The sequence below is a fragment of the Talpa europaea genome, assembly GCF_964194135.1.
Source record: "Talpa europaea genome assembly, chromosome: 9".
Taxonomy (NCBI): Eukaryota; Metazoa; Chordata; class Mammalia; order Eulipotyphla; family Talpidae; genus Talpa; species Talpa europaea.
Genome location: NC_140076.1, coordinates 77,340,571 through 77,364,511, shown reverse-complemented (window position 1 = coordinate 77,364,511; position 23,941 = coordinate 77,340,571). Strand labels below are relative to the sequence as shown.

Sequence of the window (23,941 nt, the reverse complement as noted above, 5' to 3'; positions counted from 1 at the left end):
TAAACATTTTCAAAGTACAAGAGTATTATACATTTCTCCTGTTTCTCTTAGTAGGAGAATCTCTTTTGTATGTGAGAAAATGAATTCCAAACTGAAGGAGCCAACAAAAATAAAGCCTGAAATTTCTTAATGCTGCTGGCAGTACATCTAAATTCTCCTGAGACCCGCATCAAACAGGATTCTTATAGAGCAGACTCTCTGCTACCAAAATAAAAGTCCAGAATAATAACAGAAGATTGCCTAGGGAAGCAGGCACTTACTGCTATTTTGAAGAATGATTTAAGGCAAATAGGTCACATTAAATATGGATGTAAATTCATTTTTCTTAAGTCTGTAACCTTCACAGGGACATTTCTTTATACTTCCTAGATGAGAACATAACAAGGAGGCAGAGAAAAAGATTGGCATCCCTCCCCCACCCTTTACCACTTACAAATGAAACCTGGTAAAGATTCCTGGTACCTGATTATGTTTCCACTGCCAAAGGATGTCATAGGGAAGCTGGAAGTCAATTCTCTTTTGCCTTAGATACTTTCCTGAAACAAAAAAATACTATCAATTTCAATACTTATTCATACAAAGGGTCAAAAAGCCACAAGATCTAAAATGCATAAGGACTTAATTTTTTTTTTAAATATTCTTTATTTTGGGCCTCCCTGGTGGCGCAGCGGATTGAGCACCGCGCTGTAAAGCTGTCTGCAGCCTCTGTAGCGCGGGTTCGATTCCCGGCTGGCCAGGGAGATTCCCACACGGCGCCGCAAACCTCTTCTGTCGTGCCCACTGTTCCCCTCAGCAGTGTATTTCAGTCCTTCTGCCTGTTCTGCTCCCCGCTCTGCCTCTGGTGAATCCTCTCATCCTCCCACGCCTCTGACCTGTACCCCAGCTCTTGTATAAAAATGAATAAATCTTAAAAAAAAAAAATTCTTTACTTTTTTAAAGATTTATTTGGGGGCCTCCCTGGTGGTGCAAGGGCTTAAGCACTGCACTATGAAGCAATCCACAGCCTCTGCAGCATGAGTTCCATCCCTGGCCAGCCAGGGAGAAACCCACATGACGAGGCCTACCTCTCCTGTCTTACCCGGTGCTCCAAAAGCAGTGTATTTCAGTCAGTCTGCTTAATCTGTTCACCACTCTGTCTGGTGGATCCTCTCAGCCGCCGCATCTCTGGCCTGTGCCCCAGCTCTTGTATGCATAAATAAATAAATCTTTAAAAAAAGGATTTATTTATTTATTTATGCACACAAGAGCTGGGGTATAGGCCAGAGATGCAGGGGGGTAAGAGGATTCACCAGGTACAGAGTGGGGAACAGAACAGGCAGACTGACTGAAATACATTGCTGGGGAGCACCGGATGAGACAGGAGAGGTCTGCAGTGCCATGTGGATTGCTCCCTGGCCAGGGGTTGAACTTGTGCTGCAAAGGATTCACCAGAGACAGAGTGGGGGACAGAAAAGGCAGAATGACTGAAATACACTACTGAGGGGAGCAGCGGGCAAGTCAGGATATGTCTGGTACGCCATGTGGGTTGCTCCCTGGCCAGGGATTGAACTTGTGCTGCAGAGGCTGCAGATTGTGTCTTAACCCCTTGTGACACCATTACTAATTTTTATTTTATTTTTTTTTTAATTTTCTAGAGGCATGTCTTATTTATTTATTTATTATTTGTTTGTTTGTTTGGTTTATACATGCACTGGGTACAGTCAGAAGCGTGGGAGGGTGAGAGAATTCACCAGAGCCAGAGCAGGATGCAGAACAGGCAGAAGGACCGAAGTACACTGCTGAGGGGAGCAGCGGGCGGCAGGAGAGGTCTGCACACCATGTGGGACCCTCCTCCGGTGGCCGGGGAGCAGCCGGGGATCGAACCGGCGCCGCAGAGGCTGCAGGCAGCTTCGCAACCCAGCGCTCAACCGCTGCGCCACCGGGGAGGCCCCATTACTAATTTTTAATTTTAGCTACTCTCTTCTACCACATTCCATGTGGCATACGTTAAAGTTATTTTATTTTATTATTTTTTTAAATTTTACTTATTTATTCTTTAAAAGATTTATTTATTTATACAAGCACTGGGTATAGTCAGAAGCGTGGGAGGGTGAGAGAGAATTCACCAGAGCCAGAGCGGGGAGCAGAACAGACAGACCGACGAAACACACTGCTGAGGGGAGCAGCGGGCATGGCAGGAGAGGTCTGCGTGCCATGTGGGGACCCTCGCTGGTGGTCGGGGATTGAACCGGTGCTGCAAAGGCTGCGGGCAGCTTCTCAGCCCAGCGCTCAACTGCTGTGCCACCGGGGAGGTCCTAAAGTTATATTTTAAAAGTAGCTATATAAAACAACTTATAGAACAAATTTACTACTAAAAGTATACAGGTACTTATGAAACAAACAAAATGCTAAGAATTGTTCAATTATTAAAATTATTAACTAGAGCACCTGGCATCTATTTTCCTTCATTGTTATACACAATCTAAGGTGGGCTATAAAGAGTTTAAGAGTTTTCTAAAATAGGAGTCGCTGAATTTAAATAACTTAGGTTATTTAAATTAACATGAATTTAAATTAACATGAAAATTTATATGGTCTGCTAACCTTTTTTTTTCAACCTATTGATGTGGTGGGACTACTTAATAAGCCATTTTGAAAGCCCCTTTCTACCTTCAAGAGGCCAGTTCAGGGCCTCCCTGGTGGTGCAGGAGGTTGAGCACGGTGCTTTGAAGTGGTCCACAGCCTCTGCAGCACAGGTTCGATTCATGGCCAGCCAGGGATATACCCACATGGCATGGCAGACCTCTCCTCTCTCACCCGCTGCTCCCTCAGCAGTGTATTTCAGTCAATCTGCCTATTCTGCTCCCTGCTCTGGCTCTGGTGAATTCTCTCACCCTCCCGTGCTTCTGACTGTACCCAGTGCTTGTATAAATAAAATAAATAAATCTTTTTTTTTTTTAAAAGAGTATCTGAGAGGTCAGAACTATTTTAATAATATTAAGAAGTTATACGCCATTTTCATTATGCTGAATTTGCACTACTGATATAAAAGTAATGGTGAGTAAAACTGCTAATATCTTAGTATGAATCAAGGTAAGAGGCACAAAACTGTACCAGTAGAATGAAACCAGTAATGGGAAAAAAATGAATGGATACAATGCAAAAAATTATCAACTGGGAAATAAACTTTGGTACGCTGAAATAATTTTTGGTATTCTGCATGACCCAGTGGAAAGATACACAAGGCACTTATGCTGTATTATTGAAGTATGATGGTTGTCTTAAGGAAATGCACTTATACAAATACTTGAGTTGTGAACTGAACCAGTACTTTTTTTAATAGTGGAATATCACTTTTATTTGGATGAACAATCGATGAATTGGTTATTTCAAATAAGATATTGAAAATGAGGGAAATGAGCTCAGTACTTCAAAAAAGAAAACTGAAAAATTTCCAATAAAAAAATATGAATTTCAAGAGAAAACTGGAATTTTGAAAAATTTTGTGTCTACTACCCTGAGATTCTGTTTCCGAATACTTAGATTGTTCTCATAAAATAAGAGATATTAATAAATGTGAACAGTTTTGGATATATATAGAGACTGGAAGAGGAATATAATTCGGTGAGTCAACATTTTTCAATAACCAAAGCATGAAGTGGTAAGATCATAAACTGTAGAAATAAAATTTTAAAACAAAGGGAAAAAGGCAAAAAATCATACATGGATAAAAGATAATTTAACAATAGATTTTAATATAACAATACAAAAAGCTCACTAATTTTATACTCCATACACGTTACAATTCACCTTTAAGGAACTATTACACTTCTATGTTTGGTACACTATCAATGAAGAATTTCTATAATTATTTTATTATTATTAAGATATTCCTTATTTATGTTAATGTAACCATGAAGTCAGGAATGAAGACATGAATGGAAACAATGCAAAATTTATCAACTGGGAAATTAATTTTGGTATATGGAAATAATGATATTATGCAGCTATTGAAATGCAATGAGCTATTTATTAACTCACATGGAAACATATTCTCCAAGTTGAAGAACAGTGTAGCATGAACTCATTTAAAAAATATTTTTAAATTAATTCGAAAGGATACTGGCACCCTTGTTTATTGCAGCAATATTTACAATAGGTAAGATATGGAAACAACCCAACTGCCCCAAATTATATGACTAGATCAAGAAGATGTGTTATATATACACAATGGACTACTATTCAGCAATCAAAAAAGATAAACTCATGCCATTCACAGCAACATGGATGGAGCTGGGATTATGCTCAGTGAAATAAACTAGGAGAAAGAAAAATATCGAATGGTTTCACTTATAGGAGGAATATAGGGGAACCAAATAAGGAATCAGGGGAAAAAAAAACCTAATAATAATAAAAATAATTAGCAGGAAACTATAAATCAGAGACATTCTGCAAGAGAGGGGGAGCCAGAGGGATCAAAACGGGAAGGAACAGCACAAGGGATTATGCCAATGGTTCACAGGTGAAAAGGTGGTGGGTATTTTACAGGGAATACATGCGAGAGGAGAAAGTATACAAACATACACTGTACAAAAATGAACAATGATGTAAAGAATATATATATATATAACTATTTAAAAAAATATGTTAAAAATATGGTGAGGACTGATTGGGAAAGGGTATAAGGGAATTCTCTGGGGTGATAATAATAATAATAATAATGAGAAGGGCTTGGGTTACACAGGTATATAAAAATTCTTTAAAAACTCAGCAAATGTACATTTATAACTTGTGCATTTTATTGGCAACAAATGCATCTCAAAAGAAAAATATACACAGTTCTAATAGGAATACTTAACTATTTAGGTGGTGGTATATTAACATTTGCAATTTACTTTGGAGTACATTAAAAAATAACATGGGGCCTCCCACTGTGGTGCAGGCGGTTGAGCACAGCGCTGTGGAGCTGTCCGCAGCCTCTGCAGCGCCAGTTCGGTCCTGGCCGGCCGGCAAGGGTCCCACATGGCATGGCAGACCTCTCTTGTCACGCCTGCTGCTCCCCTCAGCAGTGTATTTCATCAGTCTGCCTGTTCTGTTCCCCACTCTGTCTCTGGTGAATCCTCTCACCCTCCCACGCATCTGGCCTATACCAGGGTCCTTGTATAAATAAATAAATCTTAAAAAAAAAATAACATGGGTACATAAATATATGATAATTAAATAAAGTCAATCATTAATGAAAAATCTAGGGATGGAATATCTGTGTGTCTAAGTTTTTTATAATGCTGAAAACTTTCCTAACAAAATGTTGGAAAAAACAGCTATGTATAGAGGAAAAGTTTGAAAGGATATATGTTAAACTATTATACGTTCTGGTAAGGGAGACTTAATTTTTTCAATTTACACCCTCCTATATTGAAAAGTCTAACTGGGGCCTCCCCGGTGGCGCAGCGGTTGAGCGCTGGGTTGCGAAGCTGCCCTCAGCCTCTGCAGAGCCGGTTCGATCCCCGGCTGCTCCCCGGCCACCAGAGGAGGGTCCCACATGGCGCGCAGACCTCTCCTGCTGCCCGCTGCCCGCTGCCACCTTCAGCAGTGTACCTCGGTCCCTCTGCCTGCTCTGTTCCCTGCTCTGGCTCTGGTGAATTCTCTCACCCTCCCGCGCTTCTGACTGTACCCAGTGCTTGTATACATAAATAAATAAATCTTTAAAAAAAAAAAAAAAGTCTAACTGATCCTAAGAAAATAGGACAAACCACTTACTAAAATGCATTAATGCCTTTCTTTGCCAATAATATCTTACATGTTTTCTATAGAGACGTATAAAAGGAAGAAGCAGAAAGCAAGTTCTATATTTTTAACAAGAATACTTGTTTCTGGGTCCTCCCTAGTGGTGCAAGGGGTTAAGCACCGCAGTATGAAGCAATCTGCAGCCTCTGCAGCCCAAGTTCGATCCCCGGCTGGCCAGAGAGCAGCCCACATGGCGCAGCAGACCTCTCTTGTCTCGCTTGCTACTACCCTCAGCAGTGCATTTCAGTGCATCTGCCTGTCCTGTTTTCCACTCTGTCTCTGGTGAATCCTCTCATCCCCTGCGCTCTGACCTGTGCCCCAGCTCTTGTATGCATAAATAAATAAATCTTAAAAAAAAAAGAATACTTGTTTCTCTTTCTCGGATAGAATGCATCCACATTCACTTCAACTAACCTCATGGATAAAATTTTCCCCTCAGTGCAACATCTTGACTTTTCTAGCAACAAGTCTCCATAGTTGTTATGATGCTTTTCCTGGTATTATTGCTATTTCTCCTTTCTAACTCATATATTGAGAGCTGGAGAAAAAAATTATAGGTCAGTCTTTGTTTCCTTTTAATATTTCTAAAACCAGAGCCAGGTAAATAATTTCTAAGTCACACTCACCTAAAGAGATTTCCTTGATCAAATTCTGCTGGAAATGATACCTCAGGGGAACTCAGTCAGGAATTCCTTATTTGGAAAAATTGATTCTTAAGCTAATGCTCATTTAAGAAAAGAGAAAAATAAATCACTTTCCACCCATCGGAAAATTAGATAAAATCCTATCTTCTATTTTTCTTATTGCTCACTAGAGAACTGAGATTTCAAGTCTTGCCACTGATCACTAGGGAAGGAGTAAAGAAATCTTTTACTTTTCTCTTAAAAGAAAATTGAACTTGTGGACAACAAAGTAATTTTAATGAAGAGTCTATAGAAATTCTAAGCCTATGTTGACCTTGAAATCTAAAAAGGATAAAATTCATGATGATTTTCTTTTACCAAATCAATCCTAGTAGGAAAAGGAAATGAATACAAATAATACAAACTAGTGGCTAATGTCTCTACAAAAATCCATTGCTAATGAGGGAGCCAGGCAAATAAGGAAACAAAGGAGAGGGAGATACTCAATGAAAAGGAGAAAGAAAATAATGATTTAGCTTACTATTTCCTGACAAAATATTTGGCTTTTTTGGGAAAGATTTATTTTATTTATTTATGCATACAAGAACTGGGGTGTAGGCCAGAGCGGGGGTGGGGGGGTGGGGTTGGGGTGGGGATGTGTGTGTGTGTGTGTGTGTGTGTTTGTGTGTTTGAGAATTCACCAGAGACAGAATGGGGAGCAGAACAGGTGGATCTACTGAAATACACTGCTGAGGGGAGCAGCTGCGAGACAGGAAAGGTCTGCTACACCATGTGGGTTAGCTCCCTGGCCGGGGATTGAACTCAGGCTGCAGTGGCTGGTGATAGCCTGACAACACTGAGACTTAAATAAAGCCCTGTGCTACCAGGGGGGCCCTATTTGGCTTATTTTTTTAAATAAGGTAACTGACTTCAGAAAAGGCTCTGCTTGTTTTTATATATATATTATCTGAGTGTTGGATTATAATATCCAAAAAATTATTATTATAATTTTTGGGCCTCCCTAGTGGCACAAGGGGTTACAATGCAACCTATGAAGCTGTCTGCAGTCTCTGCAGCACGAGTTCAATCCCCCAGCCAGCCAGGGAGCTACCCACATGGCGCAGCAGACCTCTCCTGACTCACCTGCTGCTCCCCTCAGCAGTGTACTTTGGTCAATCTGTCTATTCTGTTCCCCACTCTGTCTCTGGTGAATCCTCTCACCCCCCCCACATCGTTGGCCTGTACCCCAGCTCTTGTATGCATAAATAAATAAATATTTTTTTAAAAAAGAATTTTTTTCACTGTTATTCTGTGTAAATGGTCCCGATATTACCCAAAGCAAAGCTATAGTGGTAGTTGAGAGAAAATGTCAGTGTTTGAGTGAAATGTGTGACATGAAGGGGGTTATAAAAAATGATCACTAAAAAAAAAAAAAAAAAAGATCACTAAGATGAAACACTACAAAACATTAATAGCATTCAAGCTTTTGGACTTTTGAGTCTGAGGAAAAATTGGTGAGATCCAGAAAGACAGGGATATTGTGACTTCCTGCTCTATTGAAAGAATTTCAGCTCCTCAGAGGCAAGCCATCTTCACCTGTTATGTTTACTCTGATTCCCTAAACACCTACAAAAGTGCCTAGTGAAGAGTAGGCATTGAATAAATTTTTGGTGAATGAGTGGATGGATACAAACATATATTCCATGGCATAAGCTTTAAGGTACGCCGCTGTCTTCTTTTAACCCTATTAAGCAAGAGTGTCACTTTCCCTCACTGTTTCTGAATTCTATTCTTCCTAAGCATCATTTCTTTAACATAACATCCTCTTGCTTTATCTTTTCATGTGTCATTACATCTAAAATTATACACTTTGCCTCCTTCTAAACCTTACTTTAAAATCTAAAATTTTAACACAGCTATTGTAGAAAACTCAACCCTGATTACTAGACCTGCTGTCTCCAATATGTTAGTTAATGTAATTAAATTTATCAACATTTTGGGCCTCCCTGGTGGTGCAAGAGGTTAAGATGCAACCTATGAAGCTACCCATAGCCACTGTAGCACAAGTTCCATCCTAGGCCAGGGAACTACCCACATGGCGCATTGTTTTGTCTCTCCTGACTCACCCGCTGCCCCCCTCAGTGTATTTCAGTCAATCTGACTGTTCTGTTCTCCACTCTGTCTCTGGTGAATCCTTTATTCTCCACCCTAACCCTAACCCTAACCCAGCCTGTACCCCACTTCTTGTATACATAAATAAACCTTTAAAAAAATGGATAAGGACATGAATGGACATTTCACCAAGGAAGATAAACAAATGGCTAGTAAGTACATGAAGAGCTATTCAACATCATTACTTACTAGGAAAAAATGCATATCAAAAGAATGAGATACCACTTCACACCCATGAGGACAGCTATTATTGAGAAATTAGAAAATGACAAATGTTAACAAGGATGTGGAGAAATTGAATCCTCATGAATTGTTGGTAGGGATGTAAAATAGTACAGCTAATGTGAAAATAGTATGGTAGTTCCCTCAAAATTAAATGTAGACTTAACATATGATCCAACAATTCTACTTCTAGGTATATACATAAAGTAATTGAAAGTAGGGTCACCAACAGAGAACTGTAGATCAATTTCCATAGTAGCATTATTCACAATTGCAAAAAGGTAGAAACACATAAATGTGCAATGAGGAAAGAATGGATAAACAAAATCTGGTGTGTATGTTAATTCAACCATATAAAGGAATGAACTCATACAGGGCTACACACATGGAAGAATCATAAAGATATGCTTACAGAAATAAGGCAGACACAAAAAGACAAATATTTTGAGATTCCAGAATTCAAAATACCAAAAATAGTTAAAATTATAGAGACAGAAAGAAAAGCAGTGGTTATTAGGGGCTGGGAGTGGGGGGAGAGGAATTGGAGAGTTATTATTTAATGGGTACAGAATTCAAATTGAGATGATGAAAAAGGTTGTTAAACAATGTGCATATATTTAGCATTATTGAATTTTACACTCACAAATGGCTAAAATGCAAATTTCATGGTGTGCACATAATCACAAGTAAAAAAAAAAAATCAATAAACATACCCAAAACCATTGTACACTTTAAATGGGTGAAATGTAGAATGTATGAATTATGCCTCAATAAGCAACAGAAAAAATATCAGTGTTAAAAATCTTTTGCTTCATCCATCAAAAATCTACTTAGAATACTCAAAAAGCCTACTGCATATGCCCATATTTTTGCTTACTATATTCTTTCTGCCTTCCTTCTTTTCTTTTTAGAGAACTTCCTTTAACCATCGGCGAGCTCTGCTGGCAACAAACTCTCTTAGCTATTCTTCATCTATGGATGCTTTGATTGCCTTTTAATTCCTGAAGGCTATTTTCACTGGGTACAGGATTCTGGCTTGACAGTTTTTCTCTGAGCACCTGAAAATGTGCTGTTTTCAAGAATTTATATGAGAAATTCACATTTGAATTGTTTTATTCCTATAGGCAAAGAGTTACTTTCTTCTCATTATTTTAAAATTGTTTTGTCTTAAAACCCTAGAAATTTGACTATAAAACTGAGGCTACTAGAGGATAGTAGAGGAAATAGGGGAGGATTATTGGTGCTTTGGTGGTGAGTATAGTTTGGTAACATACATCTGGAGAAATGTGACCTACATTTATAATAAACCAACATTACTTCTATTTGATTTTTCTTTGTATCTGTTTCTTTGCTTAGATTTTCTATTTTTTTTTTCACATTTAAACCACATTCAGATATTTCCAACAACTTGTTGTTGGCATATAATGATTGTCTTTTAAAATTCAGTTTGAGATATTCCTGGTTCTTGGTATGACATACGATTTTCAATCTAGACATTTTGCTATTACAGTTCTGGATTTTATATAAACCTATTTTGGCTGGCTTTTTCTGAAACTCGTCCAACAGAGAAAGGGAAGAATTTGCTTAATTTTTGACAGTTGGAGTTTCCCCACTCAGTCCCTGTTGACAACTAAGTATTGGTAGGTTGGGGAGGCGCCTTGTTATGCTAGGGAATGGTGGGAGTGGCCATGTTACTGCTGAGTGATGATAACTCTCTACTGGACTTCCTCTGACATCATTACCAGTGGAGCAGGAGAAAGAAACTACCAGGTGGGGATGAAAGTAATAGTTCCGGGCCTCCCCGGTGGCGCAGCGGTTGAGCGCTGGGTTGCGAGGCTGCCCGCGGCCTCTGCGGCGCCGGTTCGATCCCCGGCTGCTCCCCGGCCACCGGAGGAGGAACCCACATGGCGCGCAGACCTCTCCTGCCGCCCGCTGCTCCCCTCAGCAGTGTACTTCGGTCCTTCTGCCTGCTCTGCTCCCCGCTCTGGCTCTGGTGAATTCTCTCACCCTCCCGCGCTTCTGGCTGTACCCAGTGCATGTATAAACAAAACAAACAAACAAATATAATAAATAAAAACATGCCTCTATAAAAAAAAAAAAAAAATTAAAAAAAAAAAAAAAAAAAAAGAAAGTAATAGTTCCCCACTTGTCTGTTGGTATTAGTGGGGGTATAATAACATTATTTTCTGTGATATTTGCCTGGAATATGGAGGGAAAGGTCTGAATGTTTTCTGACTTGCTAGTTTGTCCTTTTTCTGGTTTTTCTGGCAAGGGAAAACAGGTTTTCCTTTGCTTGCTTTGTGTGTGCCCAATGGTGTTTGCAGGTGGCCATTTTGGGAAACATGAGGTAAAAAAATAAAAAACCCAGAGAACTCATCACCATGAAGTTCCTCAGTCCTGAGGTTCCTGGTTGTTCTTCCTTCTTTTTTTTTTCACCCTTCAAATATTTTTGTTTGTATATTTTATACAATATATATAATTTATTTCTCCTTTCAACTAGAGAAATCATAGGATAAAAGAACAGAACAATTTAGCTTACAGTGATTCAAAAGAAAAAACATAGGTCCTTCTTATGGCTGTAATCAGTTCAGTGGCCAGATCCATCTCTGGGCAGAGCAAGAATCAATTTCCTCAGAGATGCAGGTGCCAAAACTGCACCTGGTAAGGGATTGATGTGTGAATGGACTGTCTCTAAGTCTGAGATGTAAAAAAGCCTGGTTAGTTGGCACCCAACAGGAATGCTCTGGGACCAAATATATTATTTTAATGTTTTTTATTGCTTCTTACTGGAACAGGAAAAATATATCTACTTCATCTTCCCTGAAGTGGAGGTATGTCAATTATAAAGCTTTTTTCCTTTTTACTGCTGCCTAATCGTTCACTGTATGAATATACCACAGTTTATCCATTCACCTATTGATGGATTCTTGGGCTAACTGTAGTTTACAGCCATTATAAATGAAGCTATTAAGAACATGCTCATAGATGAATTAACTTCTCTTTGATAGGTACACACGTATACTTAATTTTACAAACAGTGCCAGAGTTTTAAAAAATGTACCAAAGTGCCCTTTCCTGCAGTGGGATACATGGATGTGGTTCATTGGTTTCTGAAACCTGAAAACTGAAAGCTTCTTAGCATTCGAGTGGCTGCACTTGATGGACCTGCAGTCGTTATAATGCCACAAAACTAATATGCTGAATTACACTGTAAACACTATGGATATCATTTGGATTGCCATGGGGGGAAAAGAGAGAAGGAAGGTTGAGGGGTCCATTGATGTTCAAAAAAGATGACTGGTCTGAAAGTTAAGCTCTACCAAAACAGCACCATGCTGAGATAACACAAATGAAAAAGACTATCAAGATGCATGAAAAGAGAAATACCAAGCAAAAGAATGATGAACAGACTCCAAAAGGAGCAGTATCTGTGTATCTGCTGGACAGAAAGGGATAGTCCAGAGCTAAAGTACTTCCCAAAATGATTTTTAAAAAAAGAGAGAAAAAAATGTGTGGAATATAGGAAGTAACTCTCTCCAAAGTCTGTGCCCAGGGAGAAATAGAAGTATTAAAAGGTACTAAAATAGCAAAGAGAAAGAAGAAAGTGTGGAAGACCATGGTTATGAAAGTCTGCTTTACAAGGAAAACTTTACAAGAAAACCACCTAAATCTGAAAGATTCATTAGACCAATGGTTTTACATTTCAAAAAAGCCCATGTAATACATCTTGAATTGAATCTTTTGCCTGCCAATATTTGATATAAAGAAGAATCCCTTAACCCCACTATATACAACTTAGGGTGTTGTTATTAAAGGTACTGTCAATGAAGTGTATGTGAGGGAACTGGGTCTTGTGACACAAGGAGGTAAAGTTATTTGGGGAAAATATGCCCAGATTATCAACAATCCCCAAAATGATGGTTGCACAGATGCAGTCTTAACTTGTCTGACATCAGTTTCACACAGTAACTCTGTACACTACTGAAGACTATACAGCAATCAGGAAAATCATGGCTGTTATGATGTTTCTGAAAACTACCAAACAATCTTACATGTCCTGCTTTCATCAAGAGAACCATATATTTTATTGCAAAAAATTTTTAATGGCTTAAATTTACAAAAAAATAGTACCATTTTGCTCTCCCACAACTATTTCTAACATTCTGGTTGTGCCAACATTTGTTGTTGTCTGTATTTTTAATTTTAGGCCTCTGTGGGTGTGTGGTATCTATTTGTGGTTTTAATTTACACTTCCTAATGACTAATTTTTTTTTTTTTTTTTCCCAGTCAATGAAAGGGAAACTTTATTGAGGGCCCAGCGTCAAGGGGCTTGGGCAGGAGTTGCCTGCAGGCAAAGGAAGGAAGGGTCTTATTTGACCTTCTTCTTGGGGCGCAGGTTGTTGGTATGGCCACACTTCTTGCGGCAGTTGACAGCACGGGGGTGCAGGCGAGCATAACACTTGCGGCAGATCATCTTGTCGCAGTTATATTTCTGGGCCAGCTGGCGGAGGGAAGGCTCAATGATGCCACCCCGAAGGCGCAGTACCAGGTGCAGGGTAGATTCTTTCTGAATATTGTAGTCTGAGAGAGTGCGACCATCTTCCAGCTGTTTGCCAGCAAAAATCAGACGCTGCTGGTCTACTTAGTGGTTTATTTTTTAATACCTAGTGTTTAGTGGCCATTTGTTTTTTTATTTTTTTTAAATAGAGGCATGCTTTATTTATTTGTTTGCTGGTTTGTTTGTTTGTTTTGTTTATACATGCACTGGGTACAGTCAGAAGCGCGGGAGGGTGAGAGAATTCACCAGAGCCAGAGCGGGGAGCAGAACAGGCAGAAGGACCAAAGTACACTGCTGAGGGGAGCAGCGGGCGGCAGGAGAGGTCTGCGCGCCATGTGGGACCCTCCTCCGGTGGCTGGGGAGCAGCCGGGGATCGAACCGGCGCCACAGAGGCTGCGGGCAGCTTCGCAACCCAGCGCTCAACCGCTGCGCTTTAGTGGCCATTTGTATATTTTCTTTGGTGAACTGTTCAGATCTTCATATTAAAATTAGGTTATCTTAAAATTCATTCATAGAAATTATTTTTTTAAAAGATTTTTATTTATACAAGAACTGGGGTACAGGCCAGAAGCACAGGAGAGTGAGAGGATTCACCAGAGACAGAATGGGGAGCAGAACAGGCACGACAGGTGAGGTCTGCCGTGCCATGTGGGTTTCTCCCTGGCTGGCCAGAAATTGAACCTGCGCTGCAGAGGCTGCGGACAGCTTTGCTGCACTCAACCCGCTGCACCACCGGGGACGCCCTGTAGAAATTCTTTATATTTTCAGGAATATATACAGTTTGTGAGTATTTTATCTCAGCTTGTGTCTTGTGTATCTGTTTTTTAAAGGTATATTTTGCTTGTTTTCACTAACTGAAATTGTTTCACTTTCTTGTAATTTCACCTTGTAGATTTAACAAATTATCATGGGCAAAAAAGTAAAATTTTACACCTCTTTTGCTCTAACAGTGTATTTTTATGAGTTAATACATTTGTCAAAGTACATTAGTACTTTCTTTTACAGTTACTGTTCTTTATATCTTACATAAGAAAATTACACATAGGTTATAAAGATATCATCTTATGCTTTCTTGTAGCAGTTTTATTCTTTAGCTTTAAAGTCTACTGAACTATGTCATATCAAGTTTCTAGTCCTAAAGTGTTTCTCCCATATATATTTACAATTAACTTTGTAGACTTATTTCCCCCTAAAATTTTTGTTAGATTTTTTGTGTCAGGGTTATATTAACTGCATGAGTATAAAACTGCATCAAAGTTTAATTTCATATGAGCATTCAACTGTTTCTATATCATTTGTTGAAAGGATGTTACTTTCCCCACTATATTGCTTTAAGACTTGTGCCCAAATCAAATGGCCATAACAGTGTGGGTCTATTTCTGGGATATCTACGGAGTTTTATAGATTTATTTTATTTATTTGTTTTTAAGATTTATATATTTATGCCTACAAGAACTGGGGTGCAGGCCAGAGGTGCGGGGGAGGGTGTGTGAGAGAATTCACCGAGACAGAGTGGGGAGCAGAACAGGCAGGTTTATTGAAATACACTTCTGAGGGGAGCAGCAGGTGAGACAGGAGAGGTCTGCTGCACCTCGTGGGTCACCTTCCTGGCCCACCTTCCTGGCCAGGGATCGAACTCATGCTGCAGTAACTGTAGATAGCTTCACAGTGCTGAGTCTTAACCCCTTGTACCACCAGGAAAGCCCCTTTATAGATCTATTTTAATAGCAACATGACAGTGGATCAAATTGCTTTACAGTAACTCCCAATAAAAAAACCTTAAAAAAAGTTTATTGATGCACCATTGGATACCAACCCTGTGTTGTTATACCATGTGCACCAACAAATCACCAAATCCACCAGAGTCCACAGGGTCCTCTACCCGCCCTGACTGCGAACCTCCCCTTCCAGCAGCCTCAGTCTATACCAGATTTCAAGGGTTTGTCTGTTTCTTTGTATCACAATATGAGTGAACAGTAACTCCAAAAGTCAAATAATGTTAAATTTCCCAGCCTTTTTTTTAAAGATCACTGAACTTTTTTGACTATATTTTTAAAATCATTTTGAAGATTTTTTGCAAATCCATATAAAGCTTAGAATTAGTTATCAGTTTTTCCTTCTCTTTAAATATTAGGCAACTTGCCAACAAATAACTGAAAAACGGGTCTTCCGTCACATTGCTTCAGATGACAAGAGAGTTTCTGGCTAAAGAACAATGGATAGTATAGTAAACAAAACCAAAAAGTTTAAATAAGAACATCAGCTCACATTCCCCAGAGACAAGAGGAAAGGTAAGGGCTTATTTGGTTTTGGGGAAAAAAAATCAGAGCCCAGCTATGCATCTTTAACAGAAGATGAGTATCAAAAATTACAACAAAACAATCTAAGTTTAAAATTATAGAGAAGTTTTACATTTCTAGGCAACTAATTGTTACTTGAGAATGAGACACACTGAGCATGGTGTGCAAAGAAAGGCCAGAGAAGGGGCTGTTTCCAATGGAGGCCCATCTCCAGCTACTAGAACCATGCTCATTTAGTAAAGGAAGAATTCAAAGAGCTTAATTAAGGCTTTGTGGTTTTTTCTTCTGTCTTCAATTTTTACAGTATGACTGATGGTACTATAGTTTATAGATTGTGCTGCATATAGTATTAGAGGCTTCCAATCATGGCATATTTCTCTATTTATCTAGGTCTTCTATGATCTTGCCTATTTTTGGATAAATTTATTCCTAATTACATTATTCTATTATACATTGTTTTTAAAAAACAGACTTTATATTTTTGACCAGCTTTAGTTCAAACCAGTACTGAGTAGAAGGTACAGAAATTTCCCATATACCCCTGGTTCTAAATGTGTAAAATCATTTGTATTATCAACATACCCCACCAGAGTGGTACGTATATTAACAACAGATGAGCACATTTATTATCACAGAAAGTCCATAGCTTGATGCAGCCAGAGGTTATTGCTCTTTTCAAATCTTTGTTTTCTTATTGTCTGTTTAATATTTTACTGATCTCTATTCTTTATTATTTCCTTCTTTCCACTTATACTTCAGTTTTCTAGAAATGAATGGGATGGCTTTTCTCTTTCTCACAGCCATTGAACACTGTTACAGTAAATCAAGGGGAAGGGGCATTCACTCTGTTAAGTAAAAAATAAATATCACTTAATCTTATAACTCAAGCTTATAATAATCAAAATACATAAGTGAATGCTGAGATGTACAGTAGTTATATAACTTGCTCAAGATCATCTTGCTACAAGGGTGTGCAATGGGGAAAGGAATCCATAAATGTTTGATTTAATATGTGTCAAGGATCCTTAAAATAACACTTTTATCCTTGAACATTTTCCATTTCACAACATTTTATCTTAATGTTAATTTTTTTTTGTTTGAAATTGTTTTATTGACAAGATACCCCCCTACTCCATAAACATTTTTTTGACATTAACATCTGATACTACCTCTGGCCAAAAAGCTCAAAGCATGAATTGTTTTCAGATTACCATCCACAATGTGGGTGGATTTCATCCAACTGGTTTAAGGCCTAAAGAGGAAAAGACTGATTCCCCCAAAAGAATTTTGATTTGACTGTCTTCAGACATCCTGAGCTACAATATCAACTCTTTCCTGGGTCCCCACCCTGCAAAACCACTTTGTAGATTTTGGACATGCCAGACTCCATAACTGCCTAAGCTAAGTCCTTAAAATAAATCTTTTCCTATATCTCATTGGTTCTATTTCCTTGTAGACCACTGACTAATGTAACCAACATTAGTCATTAGTCAATGTTATAATTTTATAACATTTCTGTCCTCCCCCAAGAAACTCCTTTACCATTATCGGTCACTACCCACTCCTTCTGCCTCCAGTCCCTAACAATCATTAATCCATTTTGTGTTTATATGTTTGCTCTTTTGGACATTTCATATATGTGGAATCATAAAATGTGGCATTTTGTGGTGGTTTTCTTCACGTGTCATGTTTTCAAGGTTCATTTATATTGGTGCATGTCTTACTACTTCATTTCTTGTAATTGCTAAATAACATTCCATTGACTGGACATATCATATTTTATCAATCAACTGAAGGATACTTGGCTTCCACTTTTTGGCTATTGTGAATACTACTGCTATAAGCATTCATATATAAGCTTTTATGCGGCTTATAATCTTTCAATTCTCTTGGATATATACCCAGAATCAGAATTACTGGGTAATATGGTACTTCTATGTTTAACTTATTGAGGAACTGTCAAAATGTCTTGTGAAGTTGGCCTCCCCGGTGGCGCAGCGGTTGAGCGCTGGGTTGCGAAGCTGCCCGCGGCCTCTGCGGTGCCGGTTCGATCCCCGGCTGCTCCCAGGCCACTGGAGGAGGGTCCCACATGGCGCGCAGACCTCTCCTGCCGCCCGCTGCTCCCCTCAGCAGTGTACTTCGGTCCTTCTGTCTGCTCTGCTTCCCGCTCTGGCTCTGGTGAATTCTCTCACCCTCCCGCGCTTCTGACTGTACCCAGTGCATGTATAAACAAACAAACAAATAAAAAAAAAAAATGCCTCTATTAAAAAAAAAGATTTAAAATACCCTGTCTTTAAAAAAAAAAAAAAAATGTCTTGTGAGGAGGTTAATACTACTTCATACTCCACCAGCAGAGTATGAGGATTCCAATTTCTTCCTACCCTCACCAATTCTTTAATGATGTTCAGCAACTTCTCATGTACTTATTGGCCTTTTCTCTGTGTGTGTGTGTGTGTGTTCGTGTGTGTGTATACTTCATACTCCCACCAGCAGTGTATGAGGATTCCAATTTCTTCCTACCCTCACCAATTCTTTAATGATGTTCAGCAACTTCTCATATACTTATTGGCCATTTCTCTCTCTGTGTGTGTGTGTGTGTATACATATAAAGGTTTGAGAAATGTCTTTAAATTATTTACCTGTTAGAAAAACTGTATTATTTGAGTTTTATTATTAATGAATAATAATAGTTGTTTTCATGTATGGGTTTTTGGATATACATCTCTTACTTGCTATATGATTTGCAAATGTCTCTTCCTTTCCATGGGTTGCTGTTTCAGTTTCCTAAGGTGTTCTTTGGAGCACAAAGTTTTATTTATTTTTATTTTTATTATTTTTTAAAGATTTTATTTATTTATTTATTATTTATTTATTTATTTTATTTTATTCTGGGTACAGTCAGAAGCGCAGGAGGGTGAAAGAATTCACCAGAGCCAGAGCGGAGAGTAGAACAGGCAGAGTGACGAAGTACACTGCTGAGGGGAGCAGTGGGCGGCAGGAGAGGTCTGCGCGCCATGCGGGACCCTCGCCGGTGGCCGGGGATCGAACCGGTGCTGCAGAGGCTGAGGGCAGCCTTGCAGCCCAGAGCTCAACCGCTGTGCCACCAGGGGAGGTCCAGGAGCCCAAAGTTTTAAATATTGATAAAGTCCAATTTTTTTTCTTTTGTTGCATAAAATTTTGGTGATATATATATATTGCTATTGCTTAGTTTAAGGTCACAAAGATTTACTAATGTTTTCTTCTAAATGTAACTCTTCTAAGAATTTTAGCTCTTCTTTAGAGTGATAATTTTTTTAAAAAAGATTTATTTATGCATAGAAGAACTGGGTGTAGGCCAAGGTGCAGGGGTGTGGGATGAGAGCTTTTGCCAGAGACAGAGTGGGGAGCAGAACAGGCAGATCTAAGATAGAAGACGTCCATTGCACTATACATAGATTAACTCCCTGGCTGAGGATGGGGATAGAACTAAGGCTGTTACAGTGATGGCGCTGAGACATCACCCCTACGCTACCAGAGAAGCACTTAGCTGATAATTTTTTAATATGATGTGAGGTAGGGATCCAACTTCATCCTTTGTATGTGTATATCCAATTATAAAAACATCAGCTGAAAAGATCATTCTTGGGCCTCCCTGGTGGCGCAGACGGTTGGGCGCAGCGCTGTGAAGCTGTCCGCAGCCTCTGCAGTGCCGGTTCGATCCCCGCCAGCCATGGAGATACCCACATGGTGCGACAGACCTCTCCTGTCTTGCCCACTGCTCCCCTCAGCAGTGTGTTTCTGTTGGTCTGCCTGTTCTGTTTCCCGCTCTCTCTCCAGTGAATCCTCTCACCCCCCCACACATGTGGTTTGTACCCCGGTTCTTGTATAAAAATAAAATTTTTTTTTTTTTAAAAAAGAGCATTCTTTCCTGTGGCACACTTGTTAAGTACCAATTAACTATAAATGTAAGATGTGGTACATATACACAATAGAATACTACTCAGTAATCAAAAAAGATAAACTCATGCCATTTGCAGCAACTTGGATGGCCATGTAAGGAATTATGTTAAGTGAATAAGTCAGAAGGAAAAAGATAAATATTAGATGGTTTCACTTATATGTAGAATAGAGAAACTAAATAAAGGATGGGAAAAAAAAAAGACCAAACTTGGAAGGTGACCATAGCTCTGAGGCATACAGCAGGGGAAGGGAAGGAAGAAGGGTCAAAATGGAAAGGAAGAGCACAAAGGTGATGGATCATGGGTGCTAAGGTGGTGGGAGAAGTACAGGGATTACACCTGAGGCGAGAAATCAAATACTGTACAAAATTAACAATGATGTAAGAAAATAAATTTAATTAAAAAAAGAACCCCATATATATAAGGGGTACATTATAAATTTTGATAAGTATTTATTATAAGTAAAATTCGAATTGCATTTTTCTGATGAGATAAACCTTACATCACTAAACATTTCAAAATAAATTAGTTTCCATATATTGAATTTGACTCCATCAATGGTAAGATGTATTATTTTATTTATATGACTATTTTATTCATATAACTGATATGTCAAGGGAAGAGATGAACCTAGGTCTGGTTGATTTGAAGTATGCTCTTTATCTGTGACCTGTGTAAAGCAAATGACTGGCCTCTCTCCCTATCCTAATCATAATTTACTATTTGGACAACAAAACAGCACTGTACAGGGAAAAAAAAAGCAAACAAACCTACTATTCAATAGTCTGGTTTTAAGCCTTGATTCACAGGAAAATAACCCACTACATGTAGATTTTTCCATTATTTAGTCACTGTACCATGAGCAGAAATTAGTCTGAGAGATTAAAATGGGGACTCAAGAGATATAATCTTTATTTACATTAAGTGATTTCCATTCTGGACTTCTTGAACACTACTCATGCTAAAGATGTGACAAATACTGGCATATACATTATTATTCCTCTCCCCCTTGAAATTAACTGACTCCTCCCTACTCTCTTGAATACTTAGAGCTTCATTCTAATATCTAAATTAGCTAATTTCTCATTCAGTACAAAACTAGTGGGCAAAACTGCCATGTTTTCTTTAAATGGGACTTTAATATTACTTCTTATTTTCAAGACTAGTTATCATTAGCTGGTTCTAGGTAGTAGCTAAATCTGCCGAGAATCTATTTCCACTGCGTGACCTGGCAAGTAAAAACAAAAGGCTTTTTCAAGAGAACTTAGGCACCACTCCCAGAAAATATGAAACTTACTCTTAGCTTCATTAAGTAAGCACTAGCATAGTTACCTGAGAATGAAACCTTGTAACTAACTCTGTTGTAGTTAAACCCCTCCTCCAACCAACCAACACAAAATAATGAAAGCACACTAATCTTTACTTCAGAACTTGTCTATAGCTGCTGCTTAAAATACACTGCTGGGTTGTTTCCAAAGCTTAAACAACCCAAATGCCCAAAAATAGATGACTGGATCAAGAAGATGTGGTACATATATACCATGGAATATTACTCAGCATTCAAAAAAGATAAACACATGCAATTTGCAGCAACATGGATGGCGCTGGAAGGGATCATGCTCAGCGAAATAAGCCAAAAAGAAAAAGAAAAATACCGGATGGTCTCACTCATAGCAGGAATCTAGAAAACTTAAATAAGGGACCAGGAAAATGAATAACTATAAGAAAGTGAAAATCAAAATCAACAAAAAACTATGAACCAGAGACACTTTTAGGGGGGCGGGGGCGGGAGGGGAGGGATTGGGGTCAGAATGGGGGGGCTGCAATTGTATGGGGAATATAACAATAAAATTTATAAAAAAAAAAATACACTGCTGGTACTGGGCCCTCTGGGAAGAAAAAGAGGATTAGATAATTACAACAAAGAAAAGATTCCATAAGAGTGTGAGAATCATGTTGAAAAAGGTTTAAAGCATCCAATCAACATCAACTATACAAGTTGTTCCTAAAAACTGTCATCTATGTCAGTAATTTATCATGGGGCACTGGTGGTGCAGGGGTTAAAGTCTCAGCGCTATTAAGCTATCACCAGCCGCTGCAGCATGAGTTTGATCCCTGCCCAGGGAGCTAATCCATATGGCACAGCAGACCTCTCTGTCTTGCCCACTGCTCCCCTCAGCAGTGTATTTCAGTAGATTCACCTGTTCTGCTCCCCACTCTGTCTCTGGTGAATCCTCTAACCCTCAGCACCTCTGGCCTGTATCCCAGTTCTTGTATGCATAAATAAATAAATCTTTCAAAAAAATTAATAATTTATCCTAATTTCTCCTCCTTTTCTTTCAACAAGTATTTGTTAACTCCTGTTATGCAACAGGCACTGGGAAATCAAAGAAGAGTACTATGCTCCTAGAGGGGAAACAGATAACAAAACAGTAAACAGAGTACTTATATATGACATCAAAAAAACAAGCAGAATACAGAATAAAGAAATAGAAGCCCTTTTGGATGGGACAATGAGGAAAACAACTTTAAAGAACATGATATATAAGACGCCAACTGACATTAAGGTCATCATTAAAGGATGAGAAGCAACCACCACAGGAAGATTTTGAAAAGTTCTTCAGACAACGGCAATAATAAGTATAATGAAAGTTTAATGGGAAAAGATTTGGTGTATGTTGTAAGATCTGAAAGAAGATCAGTGTGACATAATACAGTGAATTATGAAAAGATGGGAGCAGAAAGATGAGGCGTGATAGTGAGTTAGAACCAGCCCATTCTTAAAAATCAGGGTAAGGAGTTCTAATGAAAGATTTTAACAATGATCTAGTTCCAGTTATAAAATAATTTCTCTCCACACTACATGGAGAGTGGATTGGAGGGGAAGCAAGATTGGAAGTCGATTTGTTAGATTACTGCAGTATCTAAGCAAAAGATAATCATGGCATTGGGCCCTCCCCACTGGTGGCGCAGGGGTTGTCTCAGTGCTATCATGCTATTGCCCCTGTGGCCGGAGTTCCATCCCTGGCCAGGGAGCTACCCACATGGAACAGAGACCTCTCCTGTCTTGCCCGCTCCTCCCTTCAGCAGTGTATTTCAGTAGGTCTGCCTGTTCTGCTCCCCACTCTGTCTCTGGTGAATTCTCTCAACCCCCGCACCTCTGGCCTACACCCCAGTTCTTATATGCATAAATAAATCTAAAAAAAAAAAAAAAACAAAACAGCAAAACCTTAAAATACCCCTATGTTTATTGCAGCACTATTTATAATAGGTAAAACCTGGAAACAACCCAAATGCCCAAAAATAGATGACTGGATCAAGAAGATGTGGAATATTATTCAGCAATCAAAAAAGATAAACTCATGCCATTCGCAGCAATGTGGATGGAACTAAAAGGAATTATGCTCTGTGAAATAAGTCTGAAGAAAAATATCGGATGGCTTCATTTACAGCAGGAATATAGGGGAACCAAAGAAGACATCAGTGTAAAAGAATAATAACAATGCAAAACACAACAAAGCAAAACCAGACAATTATAAATGAGAGACATCCTGCAGGGGAGGAGGAGGGAGAGGGATCAGAGGGAGGGAGGAATGAACACAGGGGACTGAGGTGATGGGTGCATTGGTGAAAGAAACTCTATAGGACTATACCTGAGGGGGTGGGAGGAAGCAAATATTGTTTAAAAATGAACAATGATGTAAAAAATAAAAAATTAAAAAACATCTTAATAAAAGGGGCCTCCCTGGTGGCGCAAGGGGTTAAAATGCAGCACTATGAAGCTATCTACAGCCACTGCAGCACGACTATGGACCCCAGCCAGGGAGGTGATGCACATGGCACAGATCTCTGTCTCGCCGGCTGCTCCCCTCAGCAGTGTATTTCAGTAGAGCTGCCTGTTCTGCTTCCCCTGTCTCTGCTGAATCCTCTCACCACCCCAGTTCTTGCATAAATAAATAAATCTTTGGAAAAAAAAAACTTAAAAAAAGATAATCATGGCATTAACTTGAGTGCTGGAATGAATTCGGAAAGAAGCAGGACATATTTCAAGGTGGAAATAACAGAATAGGGAGATGGACTTGATGAAGTATTAAAAAAAGGGAGGACCTATAATGACTTCTAGGTACCTTTTATTTAGCTAATAAGCTCAATCGTAGGATATTAGAAGGTACTATTACTCAAATGCTAAACAAAGTCTTGATGTTATTTTCTTTGTTTTAAAGATTTTATTTATTCATGCATACAAGAACGGGGATGTAGGCCAGAGGTGTGTGGGGGTAGGCGTGAGAGATTTTACCAGTTACAGAGTGTGTAGCAGAACAGGCAGATCTACTGAAATACACTACTGAGGGGAGGATCAGG

The 23,941-nt window shown here is 39.0% G+C and overlaps 1 protein-coding gene and 1 pseudogene across 2 annotated transcripts in view; one reads left to right on the top strand and one right to left on the bottom strand.

Moving 5' to 3' along the window:
• ASH1L (ASH1 like histone lysine methyltransferase) overlaps nt 1-23,941 on the bottom strand; it is a gene marked incomplete at both ends in the record, with an annotated part of 171,352 nt that overhangs the window by 38,587 nt on the left and 108,824 nt on the right. Inside the window, one exon of the mRNA XM_084243812.1 lies at nt 463-536. Coding sequence (XP_084099938.1) covers nt 463-536 — 74 coding nt within the window. The remainder of the gene's footprint in view (nt 1-462; nt 537-23,941) is intronic.
• Nucleotides 11,963-12,768, top strand: LOC311177755 (ribosome biogenesis protein NSA2 homolog; annotated as a pseudogene). Its single transcript has one exon. The product of its transcript is annotated as a ribosome biogenesis protein NSA2 homolog (transcript).